The 26738-nt window shown below is 37.0% G+C and overlaps 4 protein-coding genes across 4 annotated transcripts in view; 2 read left to right on the top strand and 2 right to left on the bottom strand.

Annotated features, from left to right (window-relative positions):
- The window catches only part of LOC111807193 (midasin), a 43362-nt gene extending 35824 nt beyond the window's left edge, over positions 1 to 7538 (top strand). Inside the window, exons 60-78 of the mRNA XM_023692796.1 lie at positions 58 to 168; positions 403 to 471; positions 571 to 727; positions 1380 to 1474; positions 1561 to 1673; positions 1762 to 1991; positions 2084 to 2305; positions 2565 to 2786; positions 2870 to 3028; positions 3107 to 3331; positions 3449 to 3736; positions 3820 to 3990; positions 4171 to 4377; positions 4486 to 6186; positions 6268 to 6549; positions 6674 to 6853; positions 6986 to 7084; positions 7177 to 7302; positions 7399 to 7538. Of these exons, the coding sequence (XP_023548564.1) occupies positions 58 to 168; positions 403 to 471; positions 571 to 727; positions 1380 to 1474; positions 1561 to 1673; positions 1762 to 1991; positions 2084 to 2305; positions 2565 to 2786; positions 2870 to 3028; positions 3107 to 3331; positions 3449 to 3736; positions 3820 to 3990; positions 4171 to 4377; positions 4486 to 6186; positions 6268 to 6549; positions 6674 to 6853; positions 6986 to 7084; positions 7177 to 7302; positions 7399 to 7431 (4690 nt within the window). The 3' untranslated portion in view covers positions 7432 to 7538. The remainder of the gene's footprint in view (positions 1 to 57; positions 169 to 402; positions 472 to 570; positions 728 to 1379; positions 1475 to 1560; positions 1674 to 1761; positions 1992 to 2083; positions 2306 to 2564; positions 2787 to 2869; positions 3029 to 3106; positions 3332 to 3448; positions 3737 to 3819; positions 3991 to 4170; positions 4378 to 4485; positions 6187 to 6267; positions 6550 to 6673; positions 6854 to 6985; positions 7085 to 7176; positions 7303 to 7398) is intronic.
- A 2536-nt stretch (positions 7539 to 10074) lies between these two features.
- LOC111807522 (solute carrier family 25 member 44-like) lies at positions 10075 to 11524 on the top strand. Its single transcript, XM_023693269.1, has 2 exons — positions 10075 to 11134; positions 11304 to 11524. Exon 1 carries the CDS (start codon positions 10133 to 10135, stop codon positions 11102 to 11104), a length of 972 nt encoding a protein of 323 aa, XP_023549037.1. The 5' UTR covers positions 10075 to 10132; the 3' UTR covers positions 11105 to 11134; positions 11304 to 11524.
- Positions 11525 to 12849: 1325 nt separating this feature from the next.
- On the bottom strand, positions 12850 to 15706 carry LOC111807391 (PHD finger protein ALFIN-LIKE 3-like). Its single transcript, XM_023693103.1, has 5 exons — positions 15480 to 15706; positions 14606 to 14638; positions 14132 to 14360; positions 13903 to 14032; positions 12850 to 13322 (listed from the first exon to the last, which is right to left on the bottom strand). Exons 1-5 carry the CDS (start codon positions 15574 to 15576, stop codon positions 13053 to 13055), a joined length of 759 nt encoding a protein of 252 aa, XP_023548871.1. The 5' UTR covers positions 15577 to 15706; the 3' UTR covers positions 12850 to 13052.
- Positions 15707 to 17770: 2064 nt separating this feature from the next.
- On the bottom strand, positions 17771 to 23641 carry LOC111807354 (phospholipid:diacylglycerol acyltransferase 1-like). Its single transcript, XM_023693051.1, has 6 exons — positions 22757 to 23641; positions 21814 to 22036; positions 21422 to 21705; positions 19963 to 20272; positions 19230 to 19489; positions 17771 to 18380 (listed from the first exon to the last, which is right to left on the bottom strand). Exons 1-6 carry the CDS (start codon positions 23179 to 23181, stop codon positions 17897 to 17899), a joined length of 1986 nt encoding a protein of 661 aa, XP_023548819.1. The 5' UTR covers positions 23182 to 23641; the 3' UTR covers positions 17771 to 17896.
- Positions 23642 to 26738: the final 3097 nt, after the last annotated feature.

Raw genomic sequence — 26738 nt, 5'->3', positions numbered from 1 at the left:
GCTCTCCAAATGTTTTTTATACGTCTGCTAATATCAACAGTAGTATGTTTATTGCAGTTTGGAGGATTTCATAAATACATCAAGTGTTGGGGAATTCAGGAAACGCCTTGAGCTTCTTTTTTCATTCCTTGGACAAATTAGAATTGGTGCATGCGTTAAAGTTTCCAGGTAACACAAAAAGTTCTTTTCTTAAATCTTGTTTGTGAGAAGTGGTATAAATAGGAAGATGGACAAAATGGATTGTGTGTGGTTATTGTTCATTCTTACATTCTATGAAGACCTGGGTCAAACAAATTCAAGTTTTATGGTTAAAGTAGCCCCTCTCGCTCGATGATGATTAGTTTCTTCGGTAATTTGTATTTTGAACTCATTCCTTCTAATAATGAAATTGTCTGAATGCAGTCCTTATGAGGTGGAACTATTGAAGGCCTTGTACAACTTATTTGGATATTATGTGCAATTTTTACCAATGTGAGTTTCAGTAGATATGATATTTTTCTTCTCACTTTAGAATATTGGATGCTTCTTGTATTGATAGATCATGGGATATGATTTTTTTTCCCACTTCAGAATATTGGAGCATATAGAAGGTTGTCGGAAGAAAATTGAAACGGAGTTGAAGGAAATTCAGAAATTATGTCGTTGGGAACGTGTTGAGAATTATTGTTCTCTGGAGAACTCAAGAAGAAGTAGGCTGAAGCTCAGGAAGCTTATTAAGAAATACAGTGTAAGTGATAAATAATGACTTCAACTTGCTTTTATACGTTTCTAGGGTCTTTGGTGCCTTCATTGAGCTCAAATCAGTTTAAGAATTAGTCTCAAGATATTTGTGTAATTCATTGAGCTCAAACTGAGAATAAATGATATCTACTACTCAGCTTGAGGGGAGTGTAGAAGGGATATTTGTTTACCCCTAGTTTCCAAGGGGATAAAGTAGTGGGATTTAGTTACCTAGTATCTAGAGATTGTTATTTTATATCTAAGGATTGTTATTTTGATTTAGTTACTTGCTATTTAGGGATTATTATTTAGATTTATTGTTAACTAGAGATTTATGTAGATTTATCTTATCTTGTTGCCTACTATCTAGAGATTTATTTAGATTACCTAGTATCTAGTGAATTTAGATTATTTATCGATTTAGATTTAATTAGTCTTTCTTGGACATGTAATTCTCTGAAAGTAAGTAAGAAAAACATCGGTCTAAATTAGACTTCGCAAAAATTTCTTTTAAAGTAAATTTGGAAATGTAGGCAAGTGTGACCTTTGGGTTACATCCACTATTAGAAAAAATTATAGCGATCAACATTATAGATCAAGCGTTGACATTTTTCTTATAATTTTCTTTTTGTTTCTACTTTTTCTCTTTTTTATTATAGGATCTGTTGCAGCAACCTGTGCTGCTTTTCTTAAACCAAGATGCAGGGAAAAAAGGGACCAAAATACAATCTCTTCAATCTGGTGCAGAAGACAGGTTAGTGTTTTTTCGTCTTCCTGCTGTTCCTTGTGACTGAGAACTTCCTGTATTAAAATTCCTAATATTCCTTGATTGGTTCTTAGGTTTAATTGGTTTACTGACTGGAGAAAAAGTGTCCAAGGCGTGGTTCAAAATTTGTACCTAAATGGAACCCCTGAATACAAGTTATCATTCTCAAGTTTGAAGAGTGCTGAAGGTCCTTTTATTCATATTTATATTTTCTTATCGTTGAGTTCTGTTTCCAATTTAATGCTTATCAATATAAAAATATTGCAACTTTTCAGATTTGATTAGTGTTATTCAGCAATCAGAATCTCAATCGCAGTCCCTTTCCTACCAAGAAGAATGGAAATCTTTAAGTTTTACAATTGAAAGAATATACCAGAGGGCAATCTCTTGCGATGATATTTGGAAGGAAGCAAAAAAGAGCCAAGGGAAGCGGAGGGCCTTGTCTGAACTTCTAAAGCTTTTGGAAGCTAGTGGTTTGTCAAGGCACAAGTCTATTTATTTGGAGGTATTTTACTTCAGATGTTAAATTTTCCTTAAATTGTGAAGCCCATCTAGATTTTTGTCGTGTTTGCTTAAATATTTGTTTGGCCCTTTCAGGAGAATCCTAAATCCTGGTGGTTCCTTCAGCAATCAGATGACATTCAGTATTTGCTTCTGTCTCAAAGTAGATTGCCACGTGAAGTTTCAGATGATTTTCAGAATGTAGGATTGGCTGCGAAAAGAAGTGAAACCATTGAATGCTATTTCAAGAGTGTAAAAGCAGTGTTGCACTTGCAGCAGATTTGCTTGAACTCTCATAAAGATGTTACCCGGGAGCAGGTAACTCCTATTTTGAAAGTGCCGGTAATCAATATTGTTAGAAATTCAGCCGTCAAGTGACCAGCATGATTTCTTGTCTATGTCTCTGGGACATTGGTTTTCCGTACTAAACAAAGAATGTTTTTCCTTTCTTGTTTTTTATAATATTGTCCTGCTATAACATACTGCACTGTGGTTGGATTTCTTCTGTGTCCAGTTTTTTTATGTTTCATGGATCCATAACTTACTGGCCCTTATATCTCGGTTTTTTCTTTTCCAGGTGGAGCGGTCATGCTCTTTTTTGCACCAACTTGTTGTAATACAGAAAAAGCAACACACTGTTGCGGATCACTTTGCTAAACATTTGAATCACTTGAAAAGTTGTGCATCACTTTTGGAAAAGTTGTACTCAAGTTCTAAGGTTTCCAGTGCTCGGATTGGTTCTGAAAGCAGAAGTAGTTGTAATCAGGACATCATATATAGATGCATGTGGCAGCAGAAGGTCAGTTTGATTTTCATTGTCTGATATCAACTTTATTTCATCGTTTTGAGTAAAGTGTTTGACCGTCTTTTGGATTTTTACAGAAAATCTTCGACAGTTTGAGTACAATGGCTTACGAAGAATCAATCCTGCTAAAATCCTTTAAAAATGTGCATTTGGAGTCCTGCCAAAGCATCAAATCTGAAGCAAATTGGATTCTAGAAGCAATAGAGAAATTTATGCCAGAGTTCCAGAAGTCAAAGGTTTAGAATTTAATACTTCATTTTGTATTATTTGGATGCAGCGATTGTTGCTCTATATTTATGAAATCCATGTTGCAGGAATGCCTTGATAATTGCCTTCTCGGCCAGAAGGAAGTTATATCTACACCTGCTTGTGTCTTGCAACCATACGTTGTTACAGAACAAATGAAAGAGCTTGTCATTCAGAATTTTGAAGTTATCAATATCTTCAGGGAGCATCACTCTGCTTTGTCCAAGCGTGTTGCTAATCAAAGCTCAGTTGAAAATATTCTGCTTGGTCATTTTAATGAAGTATTTGAGAAGGTTTGCCTTAAATAATTTTTCATCCCCGTTATTTTTGTTGACCGATGCCAGATGCTCGTAAGTGAATTCCGCTTCTCAAAGATGGTCATTTGAAAATTTAATTTTTTTTTTTTGCAGTCGAGTCTTGTTGAGGAAGAGTTCAGATCTGGTCTGGAGGCAGGAAGCCGTACTAGAATTGGTGAAAACTTTTCCGAGATTTGTAGCAGATTTAATGAAGCTCTTGAGGACACTTTCAGACACATTTTCAGCGCATTGGAAAAATTCAATTCATCATGCTCTGAGAATAGTTTGCCTGCAGAAAATATAGGGAATGTTACTTCCTGGGAATCTTTATTGGGCTTGTTTATGAAAAATTTGAGCTTGGACATTTTATGTGAAAAGCTTCTCAAGACAATCTCTTTTGCTGTAAGTTGATATTTCTCTCTCATTTTTCTACATTTTCTTTCTGAAATCGTGGCCTGGTTTTTCATTTGGAGTTCTGTGTTCAGGATAAACTGCTTTATACTTCTGGTACAAAACTCGAGGGCAATTCTCTCCCTGAAGATCGCATACTGCCGTTGCAATTAGGCGCTTGCTTTGAGCAATTACATGTACTTTTAAACTTAATGAAGGATATTGGTGAGCGTCTGCTACAAGACGTACTTGACTTCAATTGCTCGGTAGGTTTGTTGTAACTCAATTATATCCCTTCAACTGAAAAATCATGCTGTACCATATATCATGAACATTGATTTACAATTTGAAGTAAATCAGTGGCATTTGCATTTCATTTATTACCACTGTTTATCTCAAATCTTCTTAGGTCACCTTTTTATGGTCTTAAAAAATTTCAATGCCAGGTATCAGTAACAACCAATGTGCTAGCAACAGTCTTAGCTAATCTGTATTCTGAAGGATTTGGCATTCCTACTAAAGATCCAGACGATGATGGTACGGATAAAAATGTTCAAGATGCGAGTGGAACTGGTATGGGAGAGGGTGCAGGATTAAATGATGTGAGTGACCAGATGATGGATGAGGATCAGCTGCTTGGTGCTAATGAGAAGGTATGCTATGCATAATCGAACAAGGCCCTTTCCTTTATAATCAGACTTACTGTTTGTTGTTGTTTTCAATTCTTTATTGATTTTTCTAATAATACATTTGTTGTTCAGGCAAGTGAGCTAGATGCTCCAAATGAAAACCCAAGTGAAAATGATAAAGGTATTGAAATGGAGCAAGATTTTGATGCAGAAACATTTAGTGTTAGTGAGGATTCTGAGGAGGACAATGAAGATGATGGAGATGAGCAATTGGAGTCCGCTCTGGGCGAAACTGGAGCTGAAAGTGATGTAGTTGGTGAGAAAATGTGTAACAAGGACGAAGATGAATGTCCTGATAATGCGAATGAAAAAGTTGAATCAGGGCCTCCAGTTGAGAATGAGGATGTTGGCTCTTCTGAACTTAGAGCCAATGATGAACTTTCAGCTTCTGCAGATGAAAATGGTAAGACAGATAATGATGAACAAAAAGAACAGAATGATGAAGGTGAAATTAATCCTGACTCTTTCGACGGAGAGGAAGATGAGGAGATGAAATTTGATAAAGAGCAAGAATTTTCTGAACCACCAGAATCGAAGCATGAAGAGTCAAATGAATGTTCAGATCTGGAGATGGATGAAAAAGAGGATGCATCTTCTGTGCAAGATGATCTTGAAGAGGATGGAAACAATATCGAGAACGGGAATGTTGAGGAGAATGTGACCGATCCAATAGATGAAAATATGACTGAAGCTGAGGCCGAGCGTGAAACCTCTGAAATGGACATTGAGGATGGTGAGCGTGAGGAAAATAATCAACTGAATGCAATGGCACCAATGAATGATGCGACAGGGGCAGGTGAAAACGCGCAAAATGCCGAATCTGCTACTCGACCAAACGGTGGCTTGCAGTCGTCAAACTCTAGGAATGTTGACCTTGAGAAAAGCTTGTCTAGAAGTAATGAAATACAAAATGATGGTGCTCCATCAAGAGGCATGCCTAGTGGTGATGCTTCTGAGACTGATATCTTGGCAGCAGACTCATCGAGTGGTGGGCGATTCACTGATGATCCTTTAAATACTCAATTGCCTCAGCGTGAAGCGTCGTCTTTTCAGAAAATGCAACCAAATCCTTATCGGAATGTTGGTGATGCACTGAATACGTGGAAGGAAAGAGCAAGAGTTTCGGTTGATCTTGAGGCAAATAATGCAGATGTACAAGATGAGATGGAAGACGAAGAAGCAGAAGAGTATGGATTTGTTTCTGAATTGGAAAAGGGTTCTGCTCAGGCAATGGGACCCGCAACATCGGAGCAGATTGATAGAGCTGCCAATGATAATAATTTTGACAACGATAGTACTGCTGCCATGAAGTCTGACATCGCTGAGCCAATGGAGTCTGAGAAACAAGATCTTGGAACTCATGCTTTGAGTCGTTCCTCCATTCATAAGAGTACGGTAGATGATCCCGTACCTGTTTCAAATTTGGAGAATCCAACTGAGGAGGAATCTCAAGAAATTCATAAAACTGAAGATGGTGATTCTACACCCATTTCGGATAATTTGGTATCCGTCAATAGAACTTACTTGAATGAGCCAATGCGTAAATTTGAAAAGCTCTCTGTCAGTGACGATGAGTTGGGGAAAGTGAACGATACTGAAGTAGTCCCTAATGAGATGAAAGATAATGCAACCTCTCTCTGGCGGAAATACGAACTGCGCACGACTAGGTTATCTCAGGAGTTGGCCGAACAACTGCGTCTCGTCATGGAGCCAACTCTTGCCAGCAAGCTCCAGGGGGATTACAAAACTGGCAAGAGGATCAATATGAAAAAGGTATCTTCTATGCAATCTTCTCTTAAACTTGTCATTTTCTTCAAAAGAAACTCCTAAAAACATTGCTTGGAATGCATTCAGGTCATTCCCTATATAGCAAGTCATTATCGCAAAGATAAGATATGGATGAGAAGGACGAGGCCGAACAAACGTGATTACCAAATTGTTATCGCCGTGGATGATTCCCGGAGCATGTCTGAAAGTTGTTGTGGAGATGTCGCCATTGAAGCTTTAGTGACTGTATGCCGCGCCATGTCCCAACTAGAAATGGGAAGCTTAGCAGTTGCAAGCTTTGGGAAGAAAGGAAACATAAGGTTACTGCATGATTTTGATCACGCATTCACGGCAGAGGCTGGTGTCCAGGTATTGAATTATCTGTTGCTTAATGTTCGACTCTTTATGCTTTCGTTACACTTACGCCGTAACGCCGTATCTAAAATATATCAGACGCTCAAACCCTTTTTATATCTGATGAATGTGTATACAGATGATCTCCAATTTAACATTCAAACAAGAGAACAGCATCACCGACGAACCTGTTGTCGACCTATTGAAATATCTCAACGACACACTGGATAATGCAGTCACCAAAGCACGTCTTCCATCTGGATTCAATCCCCTACAGCAGCTTGTTTTAGTAATTGCAGATGGACGATTTCATGAAAAGGTGATGCACTTTCTCAGTTATTATTCTCTGTCACTGGACAAAACATTGGCAGTCTAATACTTTTTTTCCTGTTCTTTGAGACATGAACTGTTCATTGGATTATTTTCATAAACATCATTTTTCCTTTAACAGGAAAACTTGAAACGTTACGTGAGGGATATTCTAAGTCGGAAACGTATGGTTGCGTTTTTGCTTCTCGATAGTCCGCAAGAGTCCATCATGGACCTCATGGTATTCCTTTTTTCGCTCGATAACTTCGCTTCCTTTCCGAGGATTTAGATTCAAATGTTCTTCCCATTTACTACGAACTCTCTGGTTTTCAGGAAGCTTCTTTTGAAGGTGGGAATATTAAGTTCTCAAAGTACATGGATTCCTTTCCATTCCCATATTACATAATTCTAAGGAACATCGAAGCTCTTCCTAGGACTCTTGGAGATCTTCTGAGACAGGTAAAAACAAAACCAATGGCAAAAACTTGTCTCTCATATCAGATGAGTTCTCTTTTCCTTTTGCTTGTTTTAATGCTCTTTTTTTCTGTGTTGCAGTGGTTTGAGCTTATGCAGAATTCTGGGGACTGAACTTAGGCAACTTTAGAGGGAAACATTGGATTTATATTGACATTCTACGCTACAAAAATGTAACTGAGTTCATAATTATTATCAATATAGATCACAAGTTTCCTTCACTGTCTTGTCTGCCTCCTGGTTCTTATCTTCCCTGTTGGGTCACTGTTTTTTATCATAAGTTTCCATCAATTATTGTTCCTAAAAAGACTTTATTGTTCAAAGCCCCTTCTTGGCTCTACGAATGTGATCTTATAGCTTCATCTATCCATTCCTTTAAGGCCTTTGTGTAGCCTGACCTCTTTCTTCCATTGAATTAGTACTCCTTCCAATTAGAAAAACCTTCTCCATTCAATTCCCCATATTGTACTTTACGTATGCAAATCGTCCTCTTTGGATTGTATCTTACATGTATGAATGATATCTGGATCGTGCTTTTACCTAAATTCTTTTCAACTAGATGGGGCCAAGAAGGTAGCCTATAACTAAAATATAGGGATGAAAGTATGCAAGTTTTGGGTAAAATCTCATATTTTACCCTAAATTTGGCATTTTGTATCAATTTTAATTAAGCTTCAAACTTGGCTGATCGTTTCAAGCACCATTAAAAAGGTTACTTATAGCTGCCCTTGTTATTCTATAATAGGTGCTTGTATTTGGGTCCTTGCAGGTTAGTCCATTTAGTAACATTGCAATCAATTGCTAACAACATCAGATGCTTTAGTGATTGGATTCACAAGAAGAAAGGAAATTAGTGAAGTGCTAGCAGACTCATGGAGAAGGACAGCGTCCAAGAAACTTTCTATTTTCTGATAAAAGATAACAAATAACTTAGAAAGAAAGCATACATGATTATTCTTGTAATAGGATTATTCTTTGATATTGTCTTATTTAGGTTTTTTGGGCTTTCCCTCAAGGTTTTTAAAACGCTTCTGCTAAGGAGAGGTTTCTTCACACCCTTATAAAAATGTTTCTTTCTCCTCTCCAACCGATTTGGGATTTCATAGTCCACCCCCTTTAGGGACTAGCGTCTTCGCTGACACTCGTTCCCTTCTCCCATCGATGTGGGATCCTCCAATCCACCCCATCAGGGACGCTGGGTACACTGCCTTGTGCCTACTCCCTTGGGGGTCAACCTCCTCACTGGCATATTGCCCAGTGTCTTGACTCTGATACCATTTATAATAGTCTAAGTTCACCACTAGCAGATATTGTCATCTTTAGGTTTTCTCTCGAGCTTCCCCTCAAGGTTTTTAAAACGCGTTTTGCTAGAGAGAGGTTTCCACATCTTTATAAAGAATGTTTCTTTCTCCTCCCCAATCGATATGGGATTTTACAATCCACCCCCTTCAGGACCTAGCGTTTTCGCTAGCACTCGTTCCCTTCTCCAATTAATGTGGGATCCCCCAATCCATCCTCCATTAGGGACGCTGGGCACATTGTCTCGTGTCTACTCCCATGGGGGTCAACCTCCTCGCTGGCAAATTGCCCAGTGTCTGACTTTGATACCATTTGTAATAGCCTAAGCCCACCGCTAGTAGATATTGTCCTCTATGGATTTTTCCTCTCGAGCTTCCCCTCAAAGTTTATAAAATGCGTCTACGATGGAGAGATTTTCAAACCATTATTCTATAAAAAAAAAAACGTTAACCAAATTGCTCCATATCAGGTGATCATTGTCGTAAAACCCACACAAAAACAAACTCTTGTATTTCCCTTGCCTAACATTACTAGCAACAACAAAAGTGAGAAAGATCTAGATAGTATCTAGATAGTAACACCATTGAAAAGTAGCAACAATGTCGGTTTCTTGACTTCAATGGTGAAGAATTTAAGATCGACTAAGATGTAGCGAACTATGCGCATGAAACCAACGAGCTAGTTATAGGCTACCTTCTTGACCCCGTCTAGCTCTACTAATGATGAAAGTGATATTGGTGAAATATATGATTTGTAAAAGCTTTAATGATAAGGAGAGAGAAAAAAAAAACTTGTAAAACAATCAAATATGATTGGTGGAGTTTCAAGTACATGCGCCGCAGAGGATAAAACCCGGAAATACGGTCTCGATGGATAGGGTTTACACGTCACTCATTAGTTCGAACGATCCGCCGCCTTGCGGCCCAACAAAGATGGAAAACCCTAAAGAAGCAAAGCAAGCCATTTTTTCTAATCCAATACCGCCACGTGTCAGTCATCTTTTCCTCCTTTTATCTTTGCCTCACTCCTCTTTCCACGCTCATCCGGTTTCCCTTCTTCATCTCCGACCGCCATTGCCACCCAATCGGAGCCCTAAAATTCCCTCTTACATTCAATCTCAATTCCTCTGGTTCGCGACAAAATTCTTCTGCTGTGGATGTTTTCGTTTCACCTGGAAATGGTGGAACAATACGTCATCGACTGTATTCCATCGAAAACCTGGTTCCACAAGAGGAAAAAAACTCTTCCGAATTGAATAATTCAAGATCCGTCTCTGTCAAATTTGTATATTAATCGAAATTTTTGTACAGTTTACCTTCATCTTCTTCGTCACACGTTTTCTAGATTCGGTTGTAGACTGAAGAACTGGCGCCGGAGATTTGAGCTTTGAAGTTTAGAAAAATCTCGATCGTTCATTTTCCGTTCTGTTTCTGGTTTTTTTTTTTTTTTTTTTTTATNAGCGGCGGAGGAAGAATCGCCGCAGGAGATTCATATTCCGGCCGAAATCGATTGGCAAATGCTCGATAAATCCAAATTCTTCTTTCTCGGTGCGGCGTTGTTTTCAGGTGTTTCTGCGTCTCTTTACCCTATGGTAGTGTTGAAAACTCGACAACAGGTCGCTCATTCGCAGCTTTCTTGCATCAGAACCGCCTTCCACCTTGTCCGGCACGAAGGTTTCCGAGCTCTCTACCGTGGATTCGGGACTTCTCTGATGGGGACTATCCCGGCTAGGGCTCTGTACATGGGAGCTCTTGAGTTTACTAAGAGCTATGTAGGGACTGCCACTGTTAGAGTCGGATTTCCAGAGGCCACTGCCGCTACCATTGCTAATGCAGCTGCTGGATTGAGTGCTGCAATGGCTGCTCAGCTTGTGTGGACTCCTGTTGATGTTGTGAGTCAGAGACTCATGGTTCAAACTCATTTCAACAATCCTAATCCTTCCTCGACTCGTTACATCAATGGAGTCGATGCATTCCGTAAGATCCTCAATGCCGATGGTCTCCGAGGTCTCTACCGAGGTTTCGGGATATCGATTTTGACATACGCACCGTCGAATGCAGTGTGGTGGGCTTCTTATTATGTAGCACAGCGGTTAGTATGGGGTGGAATTGGATGCTATTACTCAAAGAAGCTTGATGAAGGCAATGAAAATGGAAGTTCAAACGTTTACAGACCGGATTCCAAGACGGTGATCGCAGTACAGGGCGCGAGCGCAGCAATGGCAGGGAGTATCTCGGCTCTGATAACAATGCCGCTCGATACAATCAAGACGAGATTGCAAGTTTTGGATGGGGATGAGAATGGTAGACGAGGGCCAACAATTGGACAGACATTGAGAAATCTGGTGAGGGAAGGCGGGTGGACGGCGTGCTACCGAGGGTTGGCGCCGCGATGCGCGTCGATGTCGATGTCTGCAACAACAATGATCACTACATATGAGTTCTTGAAACGGCTATCAACCAAGAATCGAGAGGGATTAACAAGCTGAACAAACAAACAGCAGGAAGATGATGATGATGANCCCGCCGCCTTGCGGCCCAACAAAGATGGAAAACCCTAAAGAAGCAAAGCAAGCCATTTTTCCTAATCCAATACCGCCACGTGTCAGTCATCTTTTCCTCCTCCTTTATCTTTGCCTTGCTTCTCTTTCCACGCTCATCCGGTTTCCCTTCTTCATCTCCGACCGNGATCATGCATTTTCTGGAACTGTTTCTGATAATTCTCCTTTTTGTTGATGTAATGCAAGGTATGGCAATGTTCATATATAAAATGTATAGAAATAATTACTTGCTGTAAAATTGGTAGCTTTTTTCTTCCATTTTCCGCCACTATGTATATGTTTTTAGAGTTTTTTTCATGGATTTTCAAAGGAAAAATTGAAGAACTGGAGATTATCCAGATGAATTAAGAGGTTGTTGTTGTATAAATGAAGATTTCAACAACATTAATCATAACGACCAGAAAAGACATTCATGTATTATATAAGTGGGCCTATACCTTATTGGGTTGTTAATGATAATTGAAATCATAATGGTGGAGTGGGACCCTGGGTTAGAAGTTTCTAGTTTTGGGCATGGTGGGCTATTCCGAGAATTTGAATCGCAAGTTAGCCGTGAGTACGAGATTTTGAATCTAAAGAAACGCTAATGAGTTATGCTCAGATTAGCCGTGAATATGAGAATTCGAATCTAAAGAAACATTGATGAACTATGCTAAGTCGAGTCTAAAGAAACACTGATGAACTATGCTCAAGTTAGCCATGAGTACGAGCATTCGAATTTAAAGAGAATTCGAATCTAAACAAATACTGATGAGTTATGCTCGGATTATAAGTACTGATGAGTTATGCTCGGATTATTAGTACGAGAATTACAATCTAAAGAAATACTGGTGAGTTATGTACTCATTATGCCTAGCATTGAATAGACTGGGTATTCACCTTATCAATATCTGAAATCAATGATGGATTTTTTTTTAGTGCCTAAATGGGGCACGATTCGGACGAACCTTTCTTTTATCATTCTCTTATTTTGTTCCCTAAAAGTAATATTTCTCAATAAGATCAACCTTTTTTATTACATGATGTACTTCTCTGAAAAACATTGGCGTGCATGTAAACGTGGTGCTCTACTAACTGAGCTATAGCCCTTGTGCTTGTGAGACATATCTTATCTACCAATTGAGCTATAGCCCTTGTGCTTGTGATACATATCTTATCAAGTTAGTCGTGAGTTCGAAAATTTGAATCTAAACAAATACTGATGAGTTATGCTTCAGTTATAAGTATGAGAATTACAATCTAAAGAAATATTGNAATACTGGTGAGTTATGTACTCATTATGCCTAGCATTGAATAGACTGGGTATTCACCTTATCAATATCTCAAATCAATGATGGATTTTTTTTAGTGCCTAAATGGGGCANGGTATTGAGTACGAGAATTTGAATCTAATGGTATTGAGTACGAGAATTTGAATCTAAACAAATACTGATGAGTTATGTTCGAATTATAAGTACGAGAATTACATATAAAGAAATACTGATGAGCTATGNGTGCATGTAAACGTGGTGCTCTACTAACTGAGCTATAGCCCTTGTGCTTGTGAGACATATCTTATCTACCANTATACTGGTGAGTTATGTACTCATTATGCTAGCATTGAATAGACTGGGTATTCACCTTATCAATATCTCAAATCAATGATGAAAAAAAAAAAAAAAAAAAAAAAAACCAATCTCCTAAGCACCGAGTACTTATAACTACGAAGCATTAAAAGGAAAGACTAAGAGGCAATCTAAAAGACTATAGAAATATTGACTTTACATAGAAACTGAGAAGGCAGAAAACTGGAAAAACCCTGAAATGTGCTTTAAAAGCCAACAGAGCATTTGCCCTGTGATTCCATTATCAAAACACAAATTTCCTTTCCCATTGTTTAAATGCGGCTTCTTTTGCTGCTGCTGCAGGATGGGCATTTGTACTGATTAATGTGCACGGCTTTTGCAGGAGTTATTCTAACACACTTTCCATGGAACCATTTCTCACAGATATCACAGCAAATCCAAAACTCATCTGTTGCATAATTCTCACCACACGCCCCACACAAGGTGTCGCCGTGCTCATCTTCGTCTTCTTCGTACAACGCCTCTACGTCTTCCCTTGCCACCGGCTGCCTCACATACACTCCTTGCGTTTCAGTTTCCCTCTGAAAACAGTTCAAACATACAAAGAAATCATACAAGCAATCGATCGTGTAAATTGCATCACGCCAATAAGTAAGCTATAGGGTATCTTTCATCCTTGCTCGGTTTCGGGTTTCTACGTTGACTAGGTGGAGGGGAAATGGTGAGCCCCAGGTACAGGCATGAACTAAATTGATCACAAATTAAGACAGTTGACAAACTGAAGGATTGGAGACTGTCCAACGGAGCGATAAGCATTATCATAACTAATATCATTGCCCCAGCTCAATTATTTTTCTATATGTCGAAGCGGGTGGGGAAGTATCTAAGCTACATCGTTTGGTACAGATACGAAATCAAAAAGATTGCATTCAGAAATAGAGTACCACTAGGGAAATCTATCAACCAACTGAAAACTGAAGACCTATCATAACTAACATCATTGCCCCAGCTCAATTCTTTTTCTATATGTCGAAGCGGGTGGGGAAGTATCTAAGCTACATCGTTTGGTACAGATACGAAATCAAAAAGATTGCATTCAGAAATAGAGTACCACTAGGGAAATCTATCAACCAACTGAAAACTGAAGACCTATCCACATACCGTTTTAAGGCTCGACTTGGATTTGCTACCATTCGCACTTGATGACTTTTCCTTGACTTGTTTCTTCGCAAGACCTGTAACTACTTCAAATACAGTTGGCAAATCATTGATCATATTGAAAAGCCGCCTCCTGCATCGAAGAACAAGGCAAAACATTTTATAGCAAGATCATCCATCATGGTTGTTGAAAGGACTCCTCCTATATGAACAAAATTCAAAATCGAAGTACCTATCAGCTTTATCAAATCCAAATCTCGCACCAAAATAGTAGGCAACAGAGAGCAACCAAGAGTCACTATGGACAGCAACCAAAGCCAACCAATCCCTTTCTTGCATGCCATCTCTTGCAAAATTAATACCCAACGCCGGCTCTGGAAGTTCTGGAGGAACTTCTTCTGCAGGTAAATTAACTTCCCATACTTCATTTGGAAATCCATACAAGCATAGATTTTCCTTATCTGTAAGCACCAAATAACCGTTATAAATTAATTAGCTAGAAAGGATGTTCTAAACAAAAGACCAAGAACGTAAAATCTAGAACTTAACCAAAGAAAAATGGACGAATTGAATGCATATTAAATCAAACGAATGGGGATGGGGACAAAAGCTGACATTGCAGATAACAAGGAGACACAATTCAACTTCATACACAATAAATTCGTGGCTTAGATAAGAAGAAGCAAACAGAGATTTAGGACTGTACCAGGATCACATTGTTGATAGAATTCTTCAACATCTGCAATGATAAAACTGAAGAGAATTAGATATTCACAACTCCCAAATGTAACCAAAAGCCAAGGTCCAAACAACCAACCGCTCCTAGCTCCCAATCAAAGTTATAGAAATAAAGCGTCCACCCTTTGCCCTTCTTGAACAAGAAAATCAGCAAGACACAAAATATGGATAAGATAAAACCAAATAAAGACCTCTCGACCACCTGAACAAGATAAGTTTTCATTCTACATTTATCAAGTACTTCATTCCAACAAAAAATTAGTCGTTTGATACAAAAGTCATCAACAAACTTATAGGAACGTATACTTGTAGGATTTGCAGCCTTGCCAAAGCACCAGAATTGTTGCAGAGAGTAGTGGCAACAATTTTTAAAATGCAGGCAAAGGAAGAGAGCTCTCTGGCTACAATTCCTATACTCTCTCTTATCTCTTACCGTCTGTAGACGGCCATGCATGTACACAACTTGACCAAAAAAAAAAAAAATGATCCGCATTCAGGAGAAGAATTCATAATTCAATTCAACGCTTATACGGCGAAAACTAGACTGAGACTCAAAATCTCACGACAGTCATGTAAACCAAGAGTAGCGCATTCGAGAACACATTTTCTTCTATCCTCGTTTTCTCTCAAAAAACCAAACGAAAACGTCACAAACAAGAACGCAAAAATCAACCAAAAACAACGAAGGTGAAAACAATCCACTCCGAAACGCAAGGTGAAGGACATAAATTACGTACTAAAGCCATTAAAACAGCAAAAACATACAATGAATTACCACCACGGCTGGTTTCTTTCCGTCTCATAGAAAGAGTCAACAACGAGAAAAAGGAAAAGAATAATACCTACGGTGAGAGCTTTGATGACGCCGTTTCTTCGGCCCCTAAAATCACTGAAAACATCTTCGACTGAGCGATTGTGCACTGCGCCACCTCCATCCATGACCGTTTCTTCTTGCTCGTCCCTGCGGCTTCCGGAGACGAAAGAGTCAAAAGCGAAACGAAAAAACTGCAGATTACCTAAACAAAGAGAGAGAGAGAGATTCCAAAATCAAAAATCTCAATCTGCAAAATGATCATACATACATATATATATATATATATATATATATATATATGGTTATCGATCGTGAACAGAGAAATTTGAATTTGTTGAAGGGCAAAGTCGGATTATCTCTCTGTATATCCGTATTTCGGATCCAAACGCCTTTTTCTAAAATAATAATATTCAAATTTTATTCAAATTCAAAATATATTTTCAATTCGGCTGAATCTTAACAAAAATTAAATTAAATTAAATTAAATTAAATTAAATTATTTTTAAGGTCGAATTACCAATTTTGTATTTTTTTTTTTAAATTCCTCCCAATTAGTTATTTCTTTTCACAAATATCCCAAGTTTTTTTTTTTTTCAATTTTAGATTTTTAGTATTTAAAAAACAATGCAAGTCAACTACCGTTGACTATGCTCGTATGGCAAGATTAAAATGTTATAATATATATATATTAGAATATATAATCATTTTTTTAGTGTGAATAAAATATTATAAATTTCTCACGTGATTTGTTTGTACGTGTGTGTATATATATTATAAAAATAATAAAATGCAACAAAATATCCAAATACTATTTTTTTTTTTTGTCCTAAAATATTAAACTTTAGTCCATTAAAAAAATTATTGGCGGTCGAGCCAAACTTTAAAGTCGATGATGAAACAATATTTTCGACCGTGAAATCCTTATTTTGTGATAAGAATGACGTTTCAAATGTTCTAATTGGACCTATTATACCATTAAAAATGTCGAGAAGATTCAAAAATGTCAGATTCAAACTTAGACAGCAGAGCCCAATAGATTTCAAGTCTATCTCCTTAACCCCTCAAATATATCAACGGAAAACTTTATTATTCAAAAATATCAACAGAAAACTTTATTATTTAAAAATAAAATATCAACAGAAAACTTTATTGCAAAGTCCAATAAATTTAAGTTTATCTCCTCCACTCAAATATATCACCAGAAAACTGATTATTCAAAAATATCGGCCGAAAACTTTATTATTTTCAATTTCATAAATTTTGTAATGGTTGATTTTGTGGAGATTTAAGGGATCAGGATTAAATCATGGCCACAAACGACTATAAATAAATACCACAAATTGAAATTATTAGGTAAAAATTAGATTGGTAGATGAATGAAATTGAAAATTAGATTCGTAGATGAATAAAATTGAAAATGAATGAAATTGAGATCAAACGTTTTCCTTGTTCAAAATTTAGAACCATATTCAAAATTTAGAACAAGTTCAAAATCTTATTTCTAGTATGGTAGGAGGAAATCTAATTCAAGGTTCAAAATCTTACTATAAAATTAGAACAAGGTTCAAAATCTTACCGAGGAAACAGAATCTTACTTCTAGATCTTTGATGGCCTGAGGACTTTATCATCTTACTCCTAGATCTTTCATGCCTGGGAGGAAATCTAATTCTAGATTTATCATCTTACGTCTAGAACGATCAAATCTAATTCTAGCTTCATCTCTTGGTTGATCCGAATTTCATATAATGTTTCATCTCTTGGTTGATCTGAATTTCATATAATGTTTCTAGATCTTTGATCGTATGCGGAAATCTAATTCTGATCTTGATCGTAAGAGGAAATCTAATTCTAGCTTTATCTCTTGGTTGATTCGAATTTCATATAATGTAGCTTTATCTCTTGGTTGATCCGAATTTCATATAATGTTTCTAGATCTTTGATCATAGGAGGAAATCTAATTCTAATGTTTCTAGATCTTTGATCGTAAGAGGAAATCTAATCTAATGTTTCTAGATCTTTGATCGTAAGAGAAAATCTAATTCTAGTTTCATCTCTTTGTTGATCCGTCGTTAATTTCAACTGAAGATTAAGATTGCTTTATCATTTTTGCTTTATCATTTTGTTTCTTGAACGAATTTCTCTCTAATAATGTATGTGTATCTATATGTATATAGACACACATTCATGCATAAAATAAAACATACGCAAATAATGGTAAATAATTACAATTAAATATTAAAAAAATTACAGAAAATGTAAAATTTACAATCTCAAGCTTTTGTTTCAATAATTTATATTTATACATCAAGATATAATAATTCTAATGTCTAATGGTGAATGCTAAAATTTGGGGTTCAACCATTTCTGGTGAAAATCAATCGAGTCCTAAAATACCGTAGTTTTTGTATGCTGAATTTGCTATTATGATATCAGAAGAACATATATCACAGACCCAATTTGATCTTCTCTGACCATTTAAAGATACCAGAATAGACTTGATCACCTCCTAAATCTTCCCCTTCCGCCCCGGCTGCTACTCGAATTATATCTTCGATCAACGCAAAGTTTCCCATGATATCGACGTGAGCGCCGCTCTGCGTGCCCCGTCCTTCTAGCAAGTTTGATGGGGGAGAATGATTATACTCTCTAACGTACGTTCGGATTCCTGAAGGATTATACCTGGTTTTCCCCCGCCAGCCTTTCGCGCACATGTAACCGGCGCTTAGAACGGGCACGGTTTCGTCTCCGTCGACGGTGTAGACTCCGTCCTTCAGACAGCCATTGTGATCACCATCGTTAGCTGCAGTATCAATCTGGAATGGAATGTAGCATTCGGCAGCAGGAGATAGCTTGTAAACGTAAGCTCTTTCGGTTGGTATTCCAACTCCATATAAAGAAAAGATCTCCATGTCCGGAGCATTTGGCAATCTGCAGGGCAGTTTGATATTGTACAAAAGTTTAATATAACATAAGACTGGATAAAGATTCTTTCTTATAGATCAAACACATCAATCCAATCTCCTCCCATGATTTCTCCTTTAATTAAGTTCCTTCCTTGCTCCTCATGTAATGGTCAAAGCCCACCGCTAGTAGATATTGTCTGTTTTGGTCCGGTATGTATCGCCATCAACCTCACGGTTTTAAAATGCGTCTGCTGCTAGGGAGAGGTCACACCCTTCTAAGGAAACCCCCCCTTGGAGGCTAGTATCTTTACTGGCACATTGTCCGATGTGCCAGCAAGGACGCTAGAGCGTTGTGCCTTGAAGGGGGTGGATTGTGAGATCCCACGTCTTGCTGGAGAGGGGAATGAAACATTCTTTATACAGGTGTGGAAATCTCTCCCTAGTAACACGTTTTAAAAACTTTGAGGGAAAGCTCAAAAGGAAAAGCCCAAAGAGGACAATATCTGTTAACGGTAGGTTTGAGTAGTTACACCCCACATCTTCGCCCTTTTTTCTTCCCTTTTTTCTTCAAATGTTATGTATTAGAAATGTCTGATAGTTATGAAACCTAAATCTATCTATATATATTTTCTTTTTTATGAAAACCAGAATTCAAAGCTTTGCTCTCCTATATCCGGGGGCACACCCATACCCATCCCAAGGCTCGGCCTTGGGAGGTATCAAGAGTTATTGGTATTAAGCTCACTTGAAGGTTCGAACTTCAAACCTCTAAGTAGGTATGACCTAGAGAGTCCAAGGCAAGGGGGCCACCCCTTGGGGCAAAGATTAAAATCTATATATTCGAGTAAAATCAAGAACGATAAGAAATTCGCACCTCGTCTCCAATGGATTCGACCAATATTTGTAGTGGTTATATTTTGGATCATCAAGGTTGTCAGCAATCCCATAAGAGAAATGGGCACTCCCACGTTCCATTGATTGTGGGGCAACATAATGAAGTAAATCTATCATAGATCCGGCTGTATAAACTTTGTAATCTGAGATTGCTCTAATACCCTCAATTCCCATGTCATGGTATTCAGTCCAAACGTCGTGGCAAGTAGTATTTGCAACATTATGACCCTTGATAGCATCCTACACGATAATAAGATGAACAACATAAGACTTCCTTGAAGAAAATCATCAAGGCAACTGATTTGGGTTCGTTTTTCATGCACCAATACAAGGAGATAGCAAGCTTGCTTTACCAAAGGATTGATTAATAAAAGTAAAAATTATTATGCTACAGAAAATTATTATGGGGGAACAAAACATTCTTTATAAGGGTGTGGAAACCTCTCCCTAGTAGGACAAGTTTTACAAATCGTGAGGCTTCACGATTTTAAAACGCGTCTGGTAGGGAGAGGTTTCCACACTCTTATAAGGAATGCTTCGCTCCCCTCTTCGACCGATGTGGGATCTCACACTTCACCTCCCTTGAGGGCCAACCTTCCTCACTAACACACCGCTCGGTGTCTGGCTCTAATACCATTTGTAACATTTGTCCTCGCTCTTGTTGTAGAATACAATAAAAGTAAAAATTATTATGCTAAAGAAAAGAGGTTTACCAAAAACTCAATCCTCTCGATCTCAGATGAATCTGCCTCTGCTATGTCTTTCCCAAATGATATCATCCTTCCATAGTGAACTTTCTTTGAAGAAGTATCTCCATCACCATTGTGCGTATCATCGCTTTTTAGCTTTCTTTTGCTGGGAACATGGTCATCTTCAGGTGACCAATCAAGGCCACCCCATATAATATCCCCTCCTTTGGGTATCATTGACATGGTTGAATCCCATGTACGAGTCATCTTCATTACATGCTGCAATGTTTGAATGCGAAATAGATCATTGTCCAAGAAAACCGGCGCAATGCCCCTGCATTATGGGAAGCAAGAGATGTGAACTCTTTGAGTCAACAAAAACGTATGGACTCAATGTTTGTAGATTGATATCAAACAAAGCTATTGTCAATGAAGTGAACCCACAGAAATTAAAAGCTGTTCGCATTTTGGTTTACAGAGCAGCCTTGAAACTACATACATGATCCAAAAAAGTGAAAGCTTTTTAACAACATTGGAAATGAGTGTGACTTGATGTTCATCCAGGCAGACTTGGAGAATCAACAAGCTGAGAATTAGAGCCTTAAAACTATTGGTATAGAGAAAGGGATGCTCTGACATTGTGTGAGATCCTATATCGGCTGGAAAGGGGAATGAAACATTCCTTATAAGGGTGTGGAAACCTCTTCTTAGTAAATGCGTTTTAAAATCTGTGAGGTTGACGGTGATACGTAACGGGCCAAAGCGGATAATATCGACTAGCAGTGGGTTTGGGATGTAACAAATGGTATCAGAGCCAAACACCGAGCAGTGTGCTAGCGAGGACGGCTGGGCCCCTAAGGGGGTGGATTGTTAGATCCCACATCAGTTGGAGAGGGAACGAAACATTCCTTATAAGGGTGTAGAAACCTCTCCCTAGTAGACGCATTTTAAAAACCGTGAGGCTGACAACGATACGTAACGGGCCAAAACGGACAATATCTGCTAGCGGTAGACTTGGCTATTGCAAATGGTATCAGAGCCAGACACCGAGCAGTGTGCCAGCAAGGACGGTTGGGCCCTCAAGGGGGGTGGATTGTGAGATCCCACATCGGTTGGAGAGAAGAACATGTGTGGAAAGCTCTCCAAAGTAGACGCGTTTTAAAAACCGTGAGGCTGACGACGATACGTAACGAGCTAAAGCGGACAATATCTACTAACAGTGGGTTTGGGATGTTACACATTGCTGCACAACTTGCTACAACTGATGATTTGTAGCATAAAAGTACGTATATCGACAACTTGAGTTAATTGATTTAAAACGTTCACCGTTCACCCTAGACAACATCCATGCTTATAAATTCAAGGACAAGATGCATGTGCCTACAATAGAAAGAGGAATTTTCTTCCTTAACCATGGAAACACAGACAACACACAACAGTCAAATTACTCAGCTACAGTGGAATCAAAGTGATAGAGTCAGACCTGGCAAATGCAATATCCTTAGCTTCAGCAGAGAAAAGCCCAGCAACAGCTTTGGGAACACCTAGAAAAGGCCCACCAATATTCATAATTGCTTTTATATGTTTAGCACACCAGTCCGGTCCTCCCCCACCACCCATTGGCGCTGGTGCTTCAACCCACTTCATAAAGTGCATGAAGTATAAAACACCCATCGAATGAGGAATTATCACTGCCTTTTTACCACCATTCGTAGCAACCATCAATTCTATGTTACTTTTTATCCTGCTGAGGGATTGATCTCTAACCTTTATCATTTGAGAATTTAGATAATCAGCCAACAATTACAAACATTTAGTAATTCTAAATGATGCCATTTATATCAACAATGAAATTGTATTCCACCAAATGATTACCTCTGTGTTTTGATATGAAATCCTCCAGTCATATGCAGCCATATACATAGTTTTTTCCTCGTAACCAAGACGAGCCAAGTTAGCAATCAAGACTGCCCACACAAAATAACCAGGAGCGAAATAATCAGCAGCAACAAGCCCACTGACAGGCCTGACCCTGATTCCTGGAGGATCTAATCCAGTTTCGTTATCCAATGACATGTGCTCTACCCAACACGAAGGTCTGCCAGGGAAAATGAAATGAACCAAGATATCAATCATGCAAGATAAACTTCAAGATAGATGTAAAGGAAATGTTGTTCAAATTATCACAACATGTTCCAATTCATTAAAGAATAATCAAGTTTCATTTATTTTGGATGGTTATAAAGTTTGGGGATGATAATTAGGTGTTTCTTTAATATATTTTTAGGCTTTTATTTACGTATAGATTAAATTTATATAGTGGCTAAGTATGGTCAGTGCCTCATGGAAGGTTAAGAGTTTTCTATAAAGCCATGTATGTTATCTATGTAAGATATAATTGGAAAATGGAGTAAAAAGAGCATTTATGCTTCTCCTTAACCAATAGCTAAGTTTCTTTGCAATTCTATGTAGTTTAGATTGCATGTTTAGAATCATTCAAGCTTGACATGATCGATCTTACTTGTGGAGTGATTCGAATCTCAAACAAGTGTTCTTATCTTAAAATATTTGATCAACAACGTTCAACAAGCCTACCAAATTTAGTCGTATTTACCAACCAACAATTTCTATGAATGTACACAGCATCAAACAGTCCATTGAAAATATTAATATCCAGATGAATTCTTAAAGAATCAATCACACAACACTCATCAATGATCTTAAAACCTCAAACTATATATCACTCTTTAATTCATGTAGAAGATTTACTAAAACTTAACAATCCAAAGGTACAGAGAAGGGTCATTTTATCAAATACCTTTTATACACTTCACCAAATGTGCCACCCCACAGACGCTTCCTGAACAAACCTTCTGCACATTCATGGCCTTCCCAAAGTTCAAGCCCACCAGTGACAATCCCCGGCACAAACACCACAGGGTGCTTCACCATCAACCCCTCTTTCTTCAATTTGATACCCGGCGGATCCGGCAATGGTCCTGTAATTGCCTCTGTCACATACTGAGGCAAAGATGCAGGCATCGCATTGTACATAAACAACAAGAACCACCATGTCGTACAAACGCAACCAACAAACCAGCAACAGTTATCCACACACGACCACTTTTTTTTTGCCTTAGCTTCCCTTACTTTTCCGCCGACCTTGTCCTTCTTACCGTCATCTTCATCCTTCGGAAGTTTGGGTTCTTTTTCCACCGCCTTTCTCCGACGAATCGAAGACATATTTGGAAGTACTCAATCAAGAACCTCTAACTAAATTTCATGAACTAATCGTCTCTATAACATCATTTAAATCTCTATATACCGCATTTTCCACCGGAACTTATAAGAAGCAAAACAATCTAGGGAACAAAATTCGAACAACACGATCTTGCGGGAAGAAAAACAAACTAATTAAACATTTGTTTATGTTAAAATCCGTATGTAATGAAGAAGAAATGCGTCTTTCCAACCCGGAAAAGGTTGCTTTTCTGGGCAAACAATCAGCGCCAACTCAAAGCTAAAAAAATACCTAAAAAAGTAGAAATAAACGCCGCTTTCAAGAGATAATCCGAAAGCTTTGTCGTCACTTTGTGTAGTACAAACAGAAGCTTTAGCTTATCAATCAATGGCAGGTCGGATCGGGAGGCGCTGTCGACTGCTCAGCAAGATAATCAAAATTATGGCGCAGAAACCAAACCGGACTGGCTTTCAGATTTTGACGGAATCGTTTTTTATAAATTCGATTTTAAATATATATTAATTTATTACGTGGCAGTATATTATTGGTTGAATTTTGTTTATTTTATATTTGTTATCCATCGTGACCGGCTATCTTAATGAAATGATGGAACCAAATTGATGGACGTGATTATGGAGGACCGTCTTTCTTCCATGTGCGCAAATGCAGCGGATTTTAATTTCCATGTCTCTGAGCCCCAGCACGTGAAGCACGTGTGCCTGGCAAACGTACGACGTCGTATTATGCTACTTCTAGATGTTTGCTTCCAAAGCATGTTGGGTACATGAAATCCAATTTTAGGCTAAATTATAATAAATAAATAAATAACAAAATAATAATAATAATAATAATCATTATTTTTTAAATGTAATTTCCCTTCATAAATATTTTAAATTATCATCCGAGCTTAAATTCGTTATAATTTAAATTAAAATTGAAACTGTGACGGTGATAAAATTTAAATGGGCCGGCCTTTTGTCTATTGGGCCTTGAAAAGGACTCACTTGGGCTTTTCAGAGAAGATATTAAATTTAATTTATTTATTTTTTAAAAAGAAAAACATTTATCAATTTTTGTACAATAATTTGGAATTTAGGAGTATTAAATATTTAAATTTAACAGATATCATATTATATCTTCTCAAAATTAAATAATAATAATAATAATAATTCAAAGAAAATAGTATTATAACTCGTTTATTATTTAACTAAAACTTTAGATGATTAATTTATTTAATTAAATAGATATTATTATATTGGGTAAACTATTTTTATTTTTATTTTTATTTTTATTTTTATTTCATTCGTCAATAAATTTTAATATTCAAAATAATAAAAATCCAAATCAATAAAATTAAAACTATATAAATAATAAGTATTTAAAAATTAATTTAAAAACTTCCAAATAGAGAAGTTTTGAATTTCCAACGGCTTCATTTATATAAATTGTTTTTTAGCTGTTTGTCAGTTTTATTATAATTTTAATAATTTTATTTTTAGACATAAATTAAAAGAATAAAATAAAATAATATATATATATATATTAATTCCATTTAAGAAGTCTATATCATTATGTCTGTAACAACCTCCAAACTGCATGTGATTGCTGGGGCTGCCTCCTTAAAAGCACGTCAGTAATTTAATTTATTTAATGCTAAACATTGACCAATCACAAATTTCCACCTCATTTCTTATATTAATAAATTTATAACTAATTACAAATCGGTAGATCTCGATAATGTCATCGTGTCTTCATCATCGATGTTTTATTGAATAAGTTGGTTTTGGTTCACTTGGGTCGTGATATTTAGACTTTCGTTCTGTTGATAAAGTATGTGTTATTCATGTAACAAATAATTTCATTTAATCAAGCTCGTAAGCGTTCTGATACTAAGTTCTGATATGAACCAAGAGACATCAATCATATAATATGCCTCAATGAAGATGTGAAGAAAATATTGTTGAAATTATCAAAAGATATTTCAATTCATGTCACATTGAAGAAGAATGAAGTTTCATGTTATAAATTTTGGGTGGATTACAATTTAGAATAATTTAGATTTATTGTATTTAATTAATATATTTTAAGACTTTTAATTTACTTTAGGTTATAACTCTCGGAATGCCTTTAGTAGTTCATTTTGACGCTATACAAAGTCATGTATGTTGTATTTGTAGGAGGAATTGAAAAAATACAGTAAAAGAAGCATTTGTGCTGTTCTTTAGCTAATGGCTAAGTTTATTTGCAATTCTATGTAGTTTAGGTTGCATGTATAATCATTCAAGCTCCACATGATCAATCTTGCTTGTGGAGTGATTCGAATCTCAAGCAAGTGTTCTTGCCTTGAGATATTTGATCAACAAGAATCATTCAAGCTAGACATGATCGATCTTGCTTGTGGAGTGATTCGAATTTCAAACAATGTTATTGTCTTGAGATATTCGATCAACAAGGTAATCCGAATCTTACTCCAAGTTCACTTACAAATTTTTATTAAATCGATGTTCCTAAACTCCGTAGACCGAATGTTGCTAGGTTCGACTTCACTATGATAGTCCATCCATTAAGAATATAGAGCTTAGAGTCTAGTCGTGGAGCCAGTATCATTTAACTATCGTAAATAAATTATAAACTGTACTAAAAAATATTTAACTATCCAAAAGTGACAGTAAACGCTCGTTGAAAATGGTAATTTTTTAAAAGTAAAATTGTGGTATATTTAACTTACCAAATGCAAGCAAAGCATAAAGCCCTAAAGTTTTTGCTTTTTGTAATTTCTATGAATAATTATTAAGATTGCAAAAGATATAAATTAAAATTAATTTATTAATTTATTTATTTATTTTTAAAACATTGCCTTGAAATCACAAACAAGCCAGCCCTTTGGTCTACAAATTCCAAACTTAGCTTGGAAGGAGACATCCAAAAAGTGAAAGCATAACCATACACTTCTAATCTTAGTGTGACAAGAAAATTAAATTTTATAATATAAAGTCTATAAAGTTAATTAATTACATATTATTAATGTATCAAACACATTATTATAAAGCGTTATTTGGATCGACTTTCCGCTTAGGAAAGATATAATCGGCGCTTGTCGCCCCAAAACAAAAAGCATCTTCATTATCATGTTGCTTTTCTTAATCGCTAAGACATCAGACCAATGAATATCAATCGCCTATTTTTTTAGGTTTAGTTTTTGAGTTGTGTTGAATTTATATTAATCGAAAATTCGGTTCGTGTCTGTAGGTTGACATTTTCGTTAGTCGGGTCAACTCGACCAACTCGAAAATAGGGTTATAACCCAACCTTACTCTACTTTAAATTAATAATATTTAACGTTTGTAACCGATGTCATTGATTTGTTGACTTGTAAATGTTTGATATTTTGAACTTGATGTGATTTTAGGTATTAATATAATAAAAACAACTACACAAATACACCCAAACTAACCCGAAAATAAAAGATTAAGGTGGGTTGTGAACTTTATTGAAGTTGCTCGGGTCACCAATTCAACCAATTCAAACCCAACTCAACTCAACCCGTGTACACTCCTCG

The sequence above is a fragment of the Cucurbita pepo genome, chromosome LG12 (assembly GCF_002806865.2).
Source record: "Cucurbita pepo subsp. pepo cultivar mu-cu-16 chromosome LG12, ASM280686v2, whole genome shotgun sequence".
In the NCBI taxonomy this organism is placed as follows: domain Eukaryota; kingdom Viridiplantae; phylum Streptophyta; class Magnoliopsida; order Cucurbitales; family Cucurbitaceae; genus Cucurbita; species Cucurbita pepo.
This window is presented reverse-complemented; position numbering and strand designations above follow the sequence as displayed.

Coding starts and splice junctions, on each gene's coding strand:
- LOC111807522 (XM_023693269.1), top strand. CDS start 10,133: ATGCTCGATAAATCCAAATTCTTCTTTCTCGGTGCGGCGTTGTTTTCA.
- LOC111807391 (XM_023693103.1), bottom strand. CDS start 15,576: ATGGATGGAGGTGGCGCAGTGCACAATCGCTCAGTCGAAGATGTTTTC. Junction 14,033..14,131: donor GGATTTGATAAAGCTGATAG/GTACTTCGATTT, acceptor TCTTCGATGCAG/GAGGCGGCTTTTCAATATGA. Junction 13,323..13,902: donor CCAAGTCGAGCCTTAAAACG/GTATGTGGATAG, acceptor AACTGTTTTCAG/AGGGAAACTGAAACGCAAGG.
- LOC111807354 (XM_023693051.1), bottom strand. CDS start 23,181: ATGTCTTCGATTCGTCGGAGAAAGGCGGTGGAAAAAGAACCCAAACTT. Junction 22,037..22,756: donor TTTGGTGAAGTGTATAAAAG/GTATTTGATAAA, acceptor TTTCCCTGGCAG/ACCTTCGTGTTGGGTAGAGC. Junction 21,706..21,813: donor TTTCATATCAAAACACAGAG/GTAATCATTTGG, acceptor CAAATGATAAAG/GTTAGAGATCAATCCCTCAG.